Source organism: Muntiacus reevesi, chromosome 1 (genome assembly GCF_963930625.1).
Source record: "Muntiacus reevesi chromosome 1, mMunRee1.1, whole genome shotgun sequence".
NCBI classification, from domain to species: Eukaryota; Metazoa; Chordata; class Mammalia; order Artiodactyla; family Cervidae; genus Muntiacus; species Muntiacus reevesi.
The window spans coordinates 142,128,205-142,144,068 of NC_089249.1; the positions used below are offsets into that span (position 1 = coordinate 142,128,205).

Below are 15,864 nucleotides of genomic sequence, written 5' to 3' on the forward strand. Positions count from 1 at the left end.
TACTACCATTCTAGAAAACCTACATTGCAGTTTATGTGCTTCTTTCAAAGAGAATGTTTACAAACATTGGGTTTTCCCATTGCTGAAATCAAACTCTGTCTGCAAGGCCAGGTTTTCATTCCACCATAGAAAATAGTCTGACTAGTCCGCCGCCTATCTGAACGAGCCTCCTGGAAATTCCATTGCTTTGAATGAATGAGGATAAACACAGTGCTTTGAAAGCAAAGAGGATGAGTGTCTAACCTGAGTAAAAGAGGCAGAATTAATCACTCAGGAATGTACGGAGGATATGATGCACTTCTTGAAGACTATTTGCCGTACCTGTATTCCATATTTAGTTTTCTAGCTTTCTCTGTTAAGGCAGAGTAGTAATAACTGAAGAGTTTTAAGCCCTTAAGCTAAATTATAGACCTCATTTGCCTTTCTAAAATATAAGGACATTTTCCTCCATTATTATAATACTGTTTCCCACATTAAAAAACACCAATTCTTAATTATGTAATACCTTGTCCATGTTCAGATTTCTCATTATCCTTAGAAATATCTTGTTCAAACCAGGATCCAGTAAAGAACTATTCATTGTATTTGGTTATATTTAAGTCTTTTTTTCTCTTTTTGAATAGACTTTAATTTTTAGCCTTATTTCTTTTATGTACTAAAGCTTAGCCCACTGCATTTATTTATTCATCACATTGACTTGTTAAAGAGACATGACTTTTCTTTTGGATTTTGTCTGATTGCCTTTTTTAGTATTGTTAATACTGTTCTCTGTATTTTTTGTGATCTAGATATTAGATATACAGATTTTTTTTTGCTTGTTTTTAAACTTTTTATTTTATATTGGTGTATAGTTGACTTAAGTGTTAACGTTAGTTTCCAGTATATAGAAAAGTAATTCAGTTAAACATATACATGTATCTACTCTTTTTCAAATTCTTTTCCAATTTAGTTGTTAGAGAGTATTGAGCAGTTTTCCTGTGCTATACAGTGGTTCCTTCTCAGTTACCCATTTTATTTTTAAAAATTAAAAAAAAATTTTTTTGGCTGCACCAAATCTTAGTTGTGGCATGCAGTATCTTTCAGTTGTGGTACATGGGATCTAATATCCTGACCAGGGATCAAACGTGGTTCCCTGCCTCGGGAACTGGAGCCACTGGACCACCATGGAAGTCCCTTTCATTATCCATTTTAAATATAGCAGTGTATAAGTCAATTCCAAACTCCCTAGCTGTCCCTCCCCACCCCACCCTCCCCTGATAACCATACACACACACACAAATGAACTTATTATAAAAGAGGAATAGACTCACAGACTTGGAAAGCAAACTTATGGTTATATAGGTCCAATCAGTTCAGGTTAGACGTTTTTGGTCCAAATACTTGGAAGGTGATACAGTGTTGCATTTGTTTATTTATTTTTACCTCTTTTTGTCTTTAATACCAACTATACACAATGGTCCAACTGTGATTCAGCCTGTTGGTCATCAGTCTTGGACTTGTATAGTCACAGCATTGGAGTATCATCTGTTCTTACCTTTTTTCTTTTGGGGCTTTTTAGCTAGCCCTTTTTGCCTTGTCTTTGATATGTTCCCTTACCTGGTATATTCCATGGTATATTCCCTTACACTTTTTCCCTGCGTTCTGTCTTCAGTATAAACAGTACCAGTTCCAAGAGGTATTATTCTTATTTGGCATATTACATTGCGGACTTTTTTTTTTTTTGTAAACTTTATATGAGTAGCTCAACCAACTTCTTTTATGTTAGTCTGAACTCTCCTTTGGTTTCCCAGGTGGCTCATTGGTAAAGAATCCGCCTGCCATCGTCACTTGGGTGTTTCCTCTGGTCCCATGAAGAATGAGTACCGATCAGAGAGGCCCAGATTAGTCTTGGGACATCTGGAAATCATGGTTGATGGGCATCTGAAAGTGGGATGAGGTTAGATGAAAGGTTACATGCAACATAATTTTCCCTCAGAGTGTGAACCCTTTGTTATTTATTTCTAATGTCCCATGATGAATGGTCTTAGTGAATGCATTTTTTTTGGGGGGGGGGGTAAAAACTGTAATGCGTGTTGACATAGTGAGGGAGTTTGTGGAACTGGTGAGAGTTGGTAAGGAGATAAATAGGTCAAATATTGGATCATGTTCTTCAGGGAGAGGAAGAAGATATTCTGCTGTTATAATTTAAGAGCATAAGTAACTGTGGGAGTTTTGACCTCTTTCCACTTTGCTGTTGATGTTAATAGCTTATTAGAAGTAAAAAGACTTCCTTGTATTGCTTTACTATATGAGCTACATTAGGAATAGGAAAAATTATCAAAAACATAATCTATGATAAAGGCTTTTAACTGATATCAGGAACTATATTTATTACATTTCTTGTCATGCATACTTTGGACCATGGTATAGTTAAGAGAGACTTTACTATTTGGGAAAATTTCCTCAATTACCATTGAGGAAGTCTTTTCATGTAGAGAGTCTAAATATAAATACATCATTTGCTGGATTTTTATTACCATTATAGCTCAGTTTGGAAATGGTTCTTATTTTACACATTTTTGCTGATTTCCTCTCTGGGGGAAATCATGTCTTGTACAAATAAGACAAATATTTGTAATGTGGAGATTAATCCTTTGCATGTCTCTGTTATTAAGCGAGAGATTGTCTCTTTTGGAAGTAATATTTTAAATTTTGTTTCATTTTTCCCATTTTGTGAAATCAGAGTATGTCTTTCAATTAATTGATGGTGTAATGGTTAATTAGCGAGGCTTTTCTTTCTTAGCTGTACCTGAAGTAACAGCAAGCCTTAACAATTAGTGAGATCTTGACCTTGATGAAGTATAGCAGTTTACAATTCAAATTACTCATGGTTTGCACTGAAAAACAGGAACACTGAGGTAGTGTTGAGGTTGGTAGGCTGAGTTAAGTAGCACTGAGGAAGGTAGAGATATAATATTTGTTCTCTGCCTCTCTCTGTCTCTTTAAAGGTGTTTTCATATTTTCTTCTCAGTCTTGACAACCCATCAGGAGATTGTAAGACCTTTAAAACAAACCTAATGAACATACACAGTGTATAGGTGTCATTAAAAGACCTAAGGGGAGCCATAAACTGAAGTGAATGTTCCTATCCTCTCGCATCCCGGCGCTTTACAGGTCTTGCCCTTTGCCCTCTCCTCAATCCGTATTCTCCTTCCAAGGTTACCTTTTCTCTTTCTCTTTCATCTCTAACCTCTGATGGTTTCTTCATGCTCTTCTCTCCCTTGTCTGTTGTCAGTTAGTCTTTTTTATTCATTTGCTTATTTTTTTTAAAAACTAAGACTTTTGGGGGAGAAGTTTTAGATTTAAAGAAGAGTGGAAACTCAAGAGATCACCCATGTTTATACTCCAACCAAGTTTCCCCTATTATTAACATCTTGGTTAATGTGAAACCTCTGTTATACTAGATAAGCCAATATTAATACATTATTATTAGTTAAAGTCCAGAAATTACATTAAGTTTACTCTTTGTGTTGTGCATTCTTTAGGTTTTGACAAATGTGCAGTATACGTGTCTATTACAATAGTGTCATAGAGAACAGTTTCACTGCCCTAAGAATCGCCTGTGCACTGCTTATTCATCTCTTCCTTCTTCCTCCTGCAGCCCCTGGCAACCGCTGTTGTTTTTTTTCCTCCTTGCCATACATACTTTTGCCTTCTCCAGGATGTCATGTAGGTGGAATCACACAGTACCTTCTCTCTTTCGCTTAGCAGTATTCTCTTAAGGTTCTTCCATGTCTCTTTTCTTTGGCTTGCTATCACTTTTTTTTGTTGTTGTTGTTGCTGAATAGTATTCCACTGTGTGAATGTACTACATAGTTTGTTTATCCTTTTACCTGTTAAAGAATAAGCTTCCAACTTTTGGCAATTATAAATAACAAATTCACTTTTTATGAAGCACAAATATGATCTAAAGTACTTCAAGTAAAGAAAAAGTTTAGCTAATTCAGTATCTTGAGTCTTAGAAAAAACTCTTTTACCTTTGTATCAAAGATTTCTAATTGACTAGTCAGCTCCTAACAGCACTCAAGAGGTATGTGTGGAGTGATTGAATATGAAAAAGGTAAGGAAGTATGGAAGAGAAGAAAGAGGCTAAAGACAATATCATATAATATTCAGATAATTCTTGGAAAATGAGATTGTCTAGAAATTTAGCTGAACATTTGAATGGGCACTAAGATGTCCAGGGCTCTGAATTCAGCTATTAATTTGAGAATCCTCCATAACAAAAGTATCATCAAGCTGGCCCAGAGGTGAATAAACATTTCTCTGTTTTAAATGCCACATGCTAAATATTTTAAGGAAAACAGCAGTGAATGAAACCATTGCCTCTGTTTATATAGGGCATACATGAATGTGGAAAAAATAACTAGGAAGGAGAAAAATGCGAGTTTAGGTTATGATGAATGCTCTAAGAGTTTTAAAGAAGGATATTATTTTAACTGTGGTGAGTCAAGAAGCTTTTATGAAAGTCTTGCCATTTGAGTTTTACCTTTAAAATAGTTGAGTTGAATTTTGGGTACAGGAGAGAAACAGCATTCTAGGAAACAATTTATGTTTGTTGAGAAGGATTTGAGGTAGAATATAAAGCTGAAGAGGTGATTAGGCTCAAAGTATAGAAAGCCATTAATACCAGAGTATGCAGACAATTTTTATTAGTTAAGTAAAAATAGGGAATAATTTTATGGGGCACGAATATTGGGGCATGAATATTGTTTATAAAGTATTTTAGAATTAATTTTATATCCTTAAAATTTATATACTTCATGATATATACTTATTATAGCTTTCAGCTCTATCATAAGCCAGAATATTTCACTGAAATGTCATATACAAAAAGAGGCCTTATGTAAGTTGACTGTCAGTTTTGTACCCTGCATCAGCATTATAAAGGTGTTCTAGGTAATTACAAGCTGCTGCTGCTGCTGCTGCTAAATCGCTCTAGTCGTGTCCGACTCTGTGCGACCCCATAGACGGCAGCCCACCAGGCTCCCCCATCCCTGGGATTCTCCAGGCAAGAACACTGGAGTGGGTCGCCATTTCCTCCTCCAATGCATGAAAGTGAAAAGTGAAAGTGAAGTTGCTCAGTCATGTCCGACTCGTAGCAACCCCATGAACTGCAGCCTACCAGGCTCCTCCGTCCATGGGGTTTTCCAGGCAAGAGGACTGGAGTGGGGTGCCATTGCTTTCTCCGGTAATTATAAGCAGTATTTACCAAAATAGCTTATGAATTTATAATCTTACTGACATGCTGAGATTTTGTTGTTCTTTAAATGAACTTTTAATATACTTTGCTTTCTCCCATTTTAAATTAAGCTGATTTCTTTTTGCAAACAGTGTATTTGCTTTTTTTGTTGCAGAACTGTGGCTGCTGAAGTTAGGAAGCAGATCTCCGGACAGTATAGTGGCTCTCCCCAGCTGCTCAAAAACCTCAACATTGTTGGCAATATATCCCATCATACCACAGTAAGTAATGTGTTTAAGATATGGTATGTTACAGTTACATTCTGACTAGGCCATGAAAAATAGTGGAAAGATAAGAGCCAGGCCTTTGACTGTGTGGATCACAGCAAACTGTGGAAAATTCTTCAAGAGATAGAAATACCAGACCACCTGACCTGCCTCCTGAGAAATCTGTATGCAGGTCAAGAAACAACAGTTAGAACTGGACATGGAACAACAGGCTGTCTCCAAATAGGGAAAGGAGTACGTCAAGGCTGTATATTGTCACCCTGCTTATTTTACTTATATTCAGAGTACATAATGAGAAATGCCACGCTGGATGAAGCACAAGCTGGAATCAAGATTCCTGGGAGAAATATCAATAACCTTAGATACGCAGATGACACCAACTTTATGGCAGAAAGTGAAGAGGAACTGAAGAGCCTCTTGATGAAAGTGAAAGAGTAGAGTGAAAAGCTGGCTTAAAACTCAGCATTCAAAAAACTTAAGATCATGACATCTAGTCCCATCACTGCATGGCAAATAGATGGAGAAACAATGGAAACAGTGGCAGACTTTATTTTCTTGGGCTCCAAAGTCACTGCAGGTGGTGACTGCAGCATGAAATTAAAAGACGTTTGCTCCTTGGAAGAAAAGCTATGACAAACCTAGACGGCGTATTAAAAAGCAGAGACATTACTTTGCCAACAAAGGTCCATCTAGTCGAAAGCTATGGTGTTTCCAGTATTCATGTATGGATATGAGAGTTGGACTATAAAGAAAGCTGAGCACTGAAGAATTGATGCTTTAGAATTGTGGTGTTGGAGAAGACTCTTGAGAGTCCCTTGGATTGCAAGATCAAACCAGTCAATCCTAAAGGAAATCAGTTTTGAATATTCATTGGAAGGACTGATGCTGAAGCTGAAGCTCCAATCCTTTGGCCACCTGATGCAAAGAACTGACTCATTTGAAAAGACCTTGATGCTCGGAAAGATTGAAGGCAGGAGGAGAAGGGGAAAACAGAGGATGAGATGGTTGGATGGCATCACCGACTCGATGGACATGAGTTTGAGCAAGCTCCAGGAGTTGGTGATGGACAGGGAAGCCTGGCGTGCTGCAGTCCATGGGGTTGCAAAGAGTTGGACACAACTGAGTGACTGAACTGAACTGAAGAGCCAGGGGATTGGGGTCCATCACTAGTATCACTTAACCACCTTATTAGTTGCTACGTCACTTTTTTCTCAAATTTGAGTCAGGGGAGTGTTGGGAGGTGTTACAGAAGTGTTGATTTCCTAATCAACTCCAAAACTTTATATTCAGGATTTAATCAACTCTGGAATTTTATAAATGGAACTTCTCAGACCCAAGGTGGATTCATACATGAAAATTCAGGAATCTTTTCTAGAAATAATGGGTACTGAAAGTAGTGAAAGTAAGTCATTTGGTTGTGTCTGATTCTTTGTGACCCCATGGACTGTAGCCTGGCAGGCTTCTCTGTCCATAGAGTTCTTCTCAAGAATGCTGGAGTGGGTAGCCGTTCTCTTCTCCAGGGGAATCTTCTCAACCCAGAGATCAAACCTGTGTCTCCCACATTGCGGGCAGATTCTTTACTATCTGAGCCACCCAATAGATATGTAAATGTTACGTAATTGTGTAGATTCATGGTGTTATCTATCTCCTTCAATAGAAAGGAATATATAGTTTTGAATTATTGCTTTAAGCCAGGAGCTGTGTCAGAGATATAAATATATGTTTTTTTAATTCAAGAGGCTGGCATGAGGATAATCAATTTTAATTAAAAAAAAATCTGATACTTAGTTGTAGTAAGAATATGAATTAAAAACATGCTCCATTTGTCAAAAACTGAAAAAGTTGTTAAGAGTGAATTGGGTAAAGTTATATTAACACTTTCTTTTTATCTGTGAAATAGTACCAATTATTGAACAAACATGGTGTGCCAGAGCATAGTAGTTTGAATGACTTGTACTGACATGTTTATAGTGTTTGTTATTCACTTTTAAGATATGAAGTTTACTTTTAACAACAGCAACATACTGGTTGGAGAAAGTTTATGATATATAGATTTCTGGATGATTTCACGGAGTGAACGGAGTGCACGGAGATGGTCCTTCTAATACCCTCTTGAGTGTCTTGAACTCCTCTTTTCAGCTGATTTCCCGTGTTGTGTGTTACCCCTTCACTGTTCATTTCCATAGTCACCCCTGGATTTGGTCATTATGAATGACTGTAAGCCTCATGTAATCTCAGTTCCACAGTTCTTATTCTCGGGCCGCCCCTTCTTCTGTCTCTTGCTCTCTATTCTGGTGCTTTGACTTCAACTGTACTTCAGCTCCCCTGGGATTAGAATCCATGATCCTGCTAACATTTTTGGGTCTCTCACTCCTTGATGTTCTTTTCTTTCTCTCCTTATCAAACTTAAATTATTTGTTGAAATTTATAATTACTCTCTTGCATATACCATTGATTTCTTTAACTTCTCATGTCATTGGCACTACCTCAGTGCTGTTTAAACCCAGCCTTCTGCTTACTTCATGTCAGCACTGATGCAGCTGGGTATGGCTGGAGAAAAATACACAGTTCTCACTGACTGGTCTCACTTTACGTATATGACCACTAATGCATGAAAACTTCTCCATTGCTTAAACAAAAAATATTTTATTTTCCCAGTCTGCTCATTGTCCTGCTGTTTTAGTCGACTCATTTCATGCCTCCTACTCTTCCCTTAAAATCCTCATTGCTGTTCTCTATTTGCAGTCTTAGGATGACTTGGCTTCCTGTTTCACTGAGAAAATTGAAGCAGTCAGGGGCATCCACATACTCCTACCACCATGTGTATTCACCTTTTATCATCTGTATCCATATTGTCTGTCCACCAGTTACTTTAGATAAACCAGTAATGAACTAGATCCCAACTTCTCTGTTACTAAAATACAGTACTTTAGTAATTCTCCCTGCTCTTTTATGACGTTACTTTTTCTGTTTACTGGATCATTGCATTCCCATCAGTCTACAAACATGCAGATGCGCTGTTATTTCTCCCATTTAAAAGAATTCTTTTTTTGCCCCACTTTTCCATCAGTCTCCTGCTTTCAGTATTTCTTTGCTCTTCTTTGCAACAGAATTCCTTCAAAGGTTTGTCAGAGCTTGCTGACTTCAATAACTCTTCTTATATTCTTTCTGAGAAAGTTCGTTTCAAGTTATGGGAGTCTTCAAACATACACAGCAGTAGAAGACAAGTAAGAACATTGACATTTTTTAATTTAGCCACAATGCTGTTATCACACTTAACAAAATAGTCTAATTCTTTGGTGTCATCTACTATCCAGTGCATGTTAAATTTTCTCAATTATTTCACTTGTCTTTTTGTAGCTGATTTATTCAAATCAGGATCAGACAAAATCCACAGATGGAATTTGGTCTTAGATCACTTGCATTTAAAAAAAGAGGGTAGTCTCTCCTTCCTCTTTTTTTTTTTTTTTTAAATTGAGATAGGGCTGATTTATAATACTAAATAAGTTTCATGTGTACAACACAGTGTTTCACTATCTTTAATGGTTGTACTATTTATAACTGTTATAGAAATTGGCTCTATTCCCTTTGCTGTGTAGTATATTCTTGCAGCTTATTTGTTTTATCATAGTTATTTATTTTTGGCTGTGCTGGGTCTTTGTTGCTGTGTGGGTATTTCTCTGGTTTCTTGGGCCGGGGCTGCTCTCTAGTTACCTTGCACGGGCTTCTCGTTGCAGTGGCTTTTTGCTGCAGAACGTGGGCTCTCAGCTGGGTGGGCTTCAGCGGTTGTGGCCTGTGGGTTCAGTGGTTGTACCTCCTCTGCTCTAGAGCACTGGCTCCGTAGTTGTGGTGCTCAGGCTTGGTTGCTTTGCAGCATATGGGGTCTTCCAGATCAGGGATTGAACGCATGTCTTCTGCATTGGTAGGCAGATTCTTTACCCCTGGGCCACCAGGAAAGCCTTATAATAGTAATTTTACTTCTTAGTCTCTTACCCCTTTCTTGGTTCTGTTTCCCCACTGATAATAGCTGGTTTATCCTCTATATATCTGTGAGTCTGGTTTTTTTTTTTTGCTATTGTTGTTATATTTTTAGTTTGTTTTATAGATTCTACATGTAAGTGATATTGTAAAATATTTGTCTTTTTCTGTCTGATGTATTTCACTAAACATAATATCCTCCAAATATTAGACCGCCATATGTTGCTCATATGGCGGTCTAATATTCTGCAAGGGTGCCAAGAGCGTCCAACTGGGAAAATGATAGTCTGTTTAATAAATGGTGCTGAGAAAGCTACATAGACACATGCAGAGCAATGAAATTGATCCCCTATCTCACACCACTCACAAAAATTAACTTGAAATGGATCAAAGTCTTAAACAGAAGAGGTAATAGTATAAAACTCCTAGAAGAAAATGTAGAGAAAAAGCTCCTTGATTTTGGTCTTGGAAATGATTTTTTTTTTATATAATACCAAAAGCACAAATACCAAGAGCAAAAGTCAACAAACTGGGGCTATGTCAAACTTAAACACTTTTGCACAGCTAGAGAAACAATTAACAAAAGGCGTCCTATGAGAATTCCTGAAAAATATCTACTTCTGCTTCATTGACTATGCTTAAGCCTTTGACTGTGTGGATCACAACAAACTGTGGAAAATTCTTCAAGAGATGGGAGTACCAGACCACCTTACCTGCCTTCTGTGAAATCTGTGTGCAGGTCAAGAAGCAATAGTTAGTATTGGACATGGAAAAACGGACTGGTTCCACATTGGGAAAGGAATGCGTCAAGTCTCTGTATTGTCACCCTGCTTATTGAACATATTTGCAGAGTACATTGTATGAAATGCCAAGCTGGATGAAGCACAAGCTGGAATCAAGATTGCCAGGAAAAATATCAATAACCTCAGATATGCTGATGACACCACCTTAGTGAAGAGGAACTAAAGAGCTTGTTGATGAAGGTGAAAGAGGAGAGTGAGAAAGCTGGCTTAAAACTCAAAATATACAAGCAACTCCTGCAGCTCAATTCCAGAAAAATAAATGACCCAATCAAAAAATGGGCCAAAGAACTAAACAGACATTTCTCCAAAGAAGACATACAGATGGCTAACAAACACATGAAAAGATGCTCAACATCACTCATTATCAGAGAAATGCAAATCAAAACCACAATGAGGTACCATTACACGCCAGTCAGGATGGCTGCTATCCGAAAGTCTACAAGCAATAAATACTGGAGAGGGTGTGGAGAAAAGGGAACCCTCTTACACTGTTGGTGGGAATGCAAACTAGTACAGCCACTATGGAAAACAGTGTGGAGATTCCTTAAAAAACTGGAAATAGAACTGCCATATGACGCAGCAATACCACTTCTGAGCATACACAGTGAGGAAACCAGATCTGAAAGAGACACGTGTACCCCAATGTTCATCGCAGCACTGTTTATAATAGCCAGGACATGGAAGCAACCTAGATGCCCATCAGCAGATGAATGGATAAGGAAGCTGTGGTACATATACACCATGGAATATTACTCAGCCGTTAAAAAGAATTCATTTGAATCAGTTCTAATGAGATGGATGAAACTGAACCCATTATACAGAGTGAAGTAAGCCAGAAAGATAAAGAACATTACAGCATTCTAACACATATATATGGAATTTCGAAAGATGGTAATGATAACCCTATATGCAAAACAGAAAAAGAGACACAGAAGTACAGAACAGACTTTTGGACTCTGTGGGAGAAGGTGAGGGTGGGATGTTTCGAGAGAACAGCATGTATATTATCTATAGTGAAACAGATCACCAGCTCAGGTTGGATGCATGAGACAAGTGCTCGGGCCTGGTGCACTGGGAAGACCCAGAGGAATCGGGTGGAGAGGGAGGTGGGAGGGGGATCAGGATGCGGAATACATGTAACTCCATGGCTGATTCATGTCAATGTATGACAAACCCCCCCCCCAACAAAAAAAACTCAACATTCAGAAAACAAAGATCATGGCATCCAGTCCCATCACTGCATGGCAAATAGATGGGGAAACAATGGAAACAGTGAAAGACTTTATTTTCTTGGGCTCAAAAATCACAGTAGATGGTGATTGCAGTCATGAAATTGAAAGATGCTTGCTCCTTGGAAGAAAGGCTATGACCAACCTAGACAGCATATTAAAAAGCAGAGACATTACTTTGCTAACAAAGGTCTGTCTAGTCAAAGTCATGGTTTTTCCAGTAGTCATATATGCATGTGAGAGTTGGACCATAAAGAAAGCTGAGCACCGAAGAACTGATGCTTTTGAACTGTGGTGTTGGAGAAGACTATTGAGAGTCCCTTGCACAGCAAGGAGATCAAACCAGTCAATCCTAAAGGAAATCAACACTGACTATTCATTGGAAGGACTGATGCTGAAGCTGAAGCTCTAGTACTTTGACTGCGTGATGTGAAGAGCTGACTCATTAGAAAAGACCCTGATGCTGGGAGAGATTGAGGAGAAGGGGATGACATTGGACAAGATGATCGGATGACATCACTGACTCAGTTGACATGAGTTTGAGCAGGATCTGGGAAATAGTGAAGGACAGGGAAGCCTGGCGTGCTGCAGTCCATGAGGTCTCAAGGAGTCGGGCATAACTGAGTGACTGAATAACAACAACAGTGGGAACAAAATTTTGCAAAATATCTTTCAGATAAGGGGGGGTAATATCCAAAATATATAAAGAGCTCATGCAACTTAATAGCAAAAAGGCAATCCAATTAAAAATGGGCAGAAGAACTAAATGGACATTTTTTCCAAAGAATTCATCCAGATGACTAACAGATACATGAAAAGGTGCTCAGCATCACTAATCATCAAGGAAATGAAAATTAAAACCATGATGAGAATATTCCCTTATACCTGTTAGAATGGTTATCATCAAGAAGTGCACATGACTGAAGCAACTTAGCAGCAGCATCAAGAAGTGATAAGGTTGATAATAACCAACCTTGATGTTGTTTATCATCAACAAGTGATAGTAAATGCTGGCAAGGATATGGAGAAAAGGGAACCTTTGAGCACTGTTGGTGGGAATGTAAAGTGGCATAGCCAGTGGGGAAAACAGTATGGAGGTTCCTCCAAAAGCCATATGATCCAGCAGTTCCACTTTTGGGTATTTATCTGAAGAAATGAAAACACTAATTCAAGAAGGTACACCCCAGTGTTCCTAGCAACATTACTAACAATACCCAATGTATAGAAGCAACCTGAATGTCCATTAACAGATGAATGGATAAAGAAGATGTAGTAGTGTATCTATACAGTAGAATACTATTCCCTCCCCCAACTATTAAGTCTGTTTTTGTGCCATTGACTTGTTGAGGAAATTAGATTAGTTGTCTTACAGTTTCCTGCCTTTTGGATTTTATGTATACTTCCTTGTAGACTTGTTTTTCTATTTCCTGTATTTCCTGTAACTGATTAGATTCTAGTTCAACTTTTTTGAAATTTCTTCCTTGTATACTTGTTTTCCTATCTTCTATATTTTCTGTGTATGATTAGATTCTGTTTCAATTTTTTTAATGGCTTTAAATTGAGATTTATTTCACATAACCATACAGTTCACCAATTTAATTTATGATTCAGTGGATTTAATATATTCACAGATATATGCAACCATCATAATGGTCAATTTAAAACATTTTCATTGTTTCAAAAAAAAATCTTTGGCTATCACCCTTTAATCCCCCTTCCCTGTAGCCCGAAACAACTACTAATCAAATACAAGCATTTTGATGGTATACCTGAAGAGTTTGAAAGAGATCTTAACACTAAACACATCAGTCACAATTTCAATACAGTGATTGCTGAAGTAAGACAGTGTCTCACATTGCCTGTAGAGACTCTAGTGCTTCACTGTTGCTGCTTCTTGTCATCCTTTAACCCTGCTTACTGTCTAGTCACTTTCTATTATAAAATCATTTTTCAGTCTCCTCCCTTGGGTCTGTAAATATAGGATCTTTCTTTGGAGTCTTGCAAAATAATATATAGTTGTAAGCATCTTACCACTATATCCAAAAACTAGTCCAGGCAGTTGTTTCTGATGGGAGGCAGGGAGAGTGGAGACAGTTGTAGCAAACATATACTTATTTCCTTGTTCCAAGTCTAGCTAACAGTACACCTAGAAAACCAGTGACTTTCATTGTGACTTTGGTAAACAAGATCATTTATCTTCTCTGTCATTTAGTGTTGAGAGTCTCTTCAATAAGTAGTGCTAGGAAAATTGGACAGCTGCATGCAAAAGAATGAAATCAGAATACTTTCTAACACACACAAAGATAAACTCAGAATGGATCAAAGACCTAAATATAAACCTCTGCCTACTTCTATATTCTGAAGATATTCTATTTTCTTCTAGCAACTTTGTAGTTTTAGCGTTTATGTTTGTTTCTATGATCCATCTCAGTTTAGTTTTTGTACATGTCGTGATGTAAGGATTGAGAGTCATTTCCCCCTCCCCCCATATAGTTATCCATCTTTTCCAGCAGCAGTAATTGAAGAAGATTTCCCTTTCCTTGATGAATTGCTTCTTTGCGTCTACAAAGAATGTCATGATAGTGTATTTATGTACTTGATGAAATAGTGAGATAGAATGCTTATGAGAGAAAACCATGAATTTTACACTTTGAAGACTAAATTTGAAATTTTCCTCCATCATTTTGTGGCTGTTATTTCCAGAAGTTAACTTCTTTGACCACAATTGCCTTTTATTTGTAGAACTGAAATAGTAATTATCTCTAACTTACAGGATTTGGGGGAGGTTTAAATGAGAAAACACATAAGGATAATGACAGTAATTGTTACTATCTTTTGAGTGTTTATGATATTATAGTTATTCAGTATTTTATTTAATATCTTTAAAATGTTGTTTTAACAACTCTGTTTAGTTGTTCAGTCCAGAGAAGTTTAGATTAAAGCACCTTCTTTGTAGTAATGTGAACTTGCATGGTAGCAAGTTGCAATATTTTTTACCCAGTTGAATATCTTGAAAAATAACATAGTCTTATTTTCATTGATCTACAGCTGCACATTTTTTATGTTACTATATGAAAAGATAAGATCCTTTGTAGTTTTGCCTGAATAAGTTTTCTTTCTTGAATTAGACAAGAAGTAGAACACCTTAGGGAAAACTATTGTTTCAGCTTGGCCAAGGAATGCCGCAAATACTGTTATTGCTAATAATACTTTTAATATGGTCTGTGTTAGTTTCTTTGGGTGCTGAAACAAATTACAGCAAGCTAGGTGGCTTAAAACAACAGAAATGTACTCTCTCACAATGCTGGAGTCCAGAAGTTTCGAATCAGTATCAATGGGTAGAAATCAGAGTGTTGGCACATGTTCTTCAGAGGCTCCTTTTAGTATCACTTTATTGCTTCTTCCAGATTCTGATGGCTGCTTGTGGCTATATCACTTCCATCATTAAGGCGAGAATCTTCAAATCTCTCTTTTCTGTTTCTTCATATGGTTTTCCCCTTGTTGTGGCCCATATCTCCCTCTGTCTTTGTATAAGGATATATATGATTGCATTTTGGACCCACTCAGATAATCCAGGATAATGTCCCTATTTTAAGATCCTTAATGGTATCTTCAAACAGTGTTTTATTTTGTATTTTATTTATCTATTTATTTTGACATTTAAGGTTCATGGATTGGGATGTGGCGATCTCTTGGAGGGCCATTTTTCAGCCTACCACAGTATGTTAATATGTTTTTACTAGGGTAATCAGCAGTAACAATAAAGACACCATTAGGAAACTTAGAAATGAAAATTCCAAATTATGAAAAAGAATTCCTTCAATGAGCACTTTGTCATTGTTAAATATTATAAACCTCTTAATTATCTTACTGTTTTTATGTGGGAGTTAAGGGCAAAATTGAAGCAAGAAGATCAAAAGAGAGTTTGACTCAAGCACAAAGAACTATAGGAAGGCCAACACCTGTGATTTCTTTTAGCGCATCTGGCTGAATATCTGTTGACATTTTAGAGAAAACTGGAGAAAAATATATTTTTTAAAATAATAAATATCCTTTATTTAAAGTTTTAAAATTCTTGTATCCATCTGTTCCTTTCTACCCACCTCTCTCACCCACCCCTCTTTATAAAGGTGCCGCTTACTGAAGCAGTGGACCCAGTGGATTTGGAAGATTACCTCCTTACTCATCCTTTAGCTGTGGATTCTGGACCTTTACGGGATTTGGTTGAATTCCCTCCAGATGATATTGAAGTGGTTTATAGTCCTAGGGACTGTAGAACTCTTGTTTCAGCTGTACCTGAAGAAAGGTAAGGAGACATCTACCTATTTCTGGTTTTAGTGTAACTA

The 15,864-nt window shown here is 37.3% G+C and overlaps 1 protein-coding gene across 6 annotated transcripts in view; it reads left to right on the forward strand.

Annotated features, from left to right (window-relative positions):
• DOCK7 (dedicator of cytokinesis 7) overlaps window positions 1–15,864 on the forward strand; it is a 186,835-nt gene that overhangs the window by 19,561 nt on the left and 151,410 nt on the right. For all 6 annotated transcript variants that reach the window (XR_010659952.1, XM_065911740.1, XM_065911761.1 and 3 more), the window contains exons 2-3: window positions 5,397–5,502; window positions 15,649–15,824. Coding sequence is in view for 5 of the 6 variants with exons in the window: in XM_065911740.1 (XP_065767812.1) it covers window positions 5,397–5,502; window positions 15,649–15,824 (282 nt within the window). In the remaining variant the exon portion in view is untranslated. The remainder of the gene's footprint in view (window positions 1–5,396; window positions 5,503–15,648; window positions 15,825–15,864) is intronic.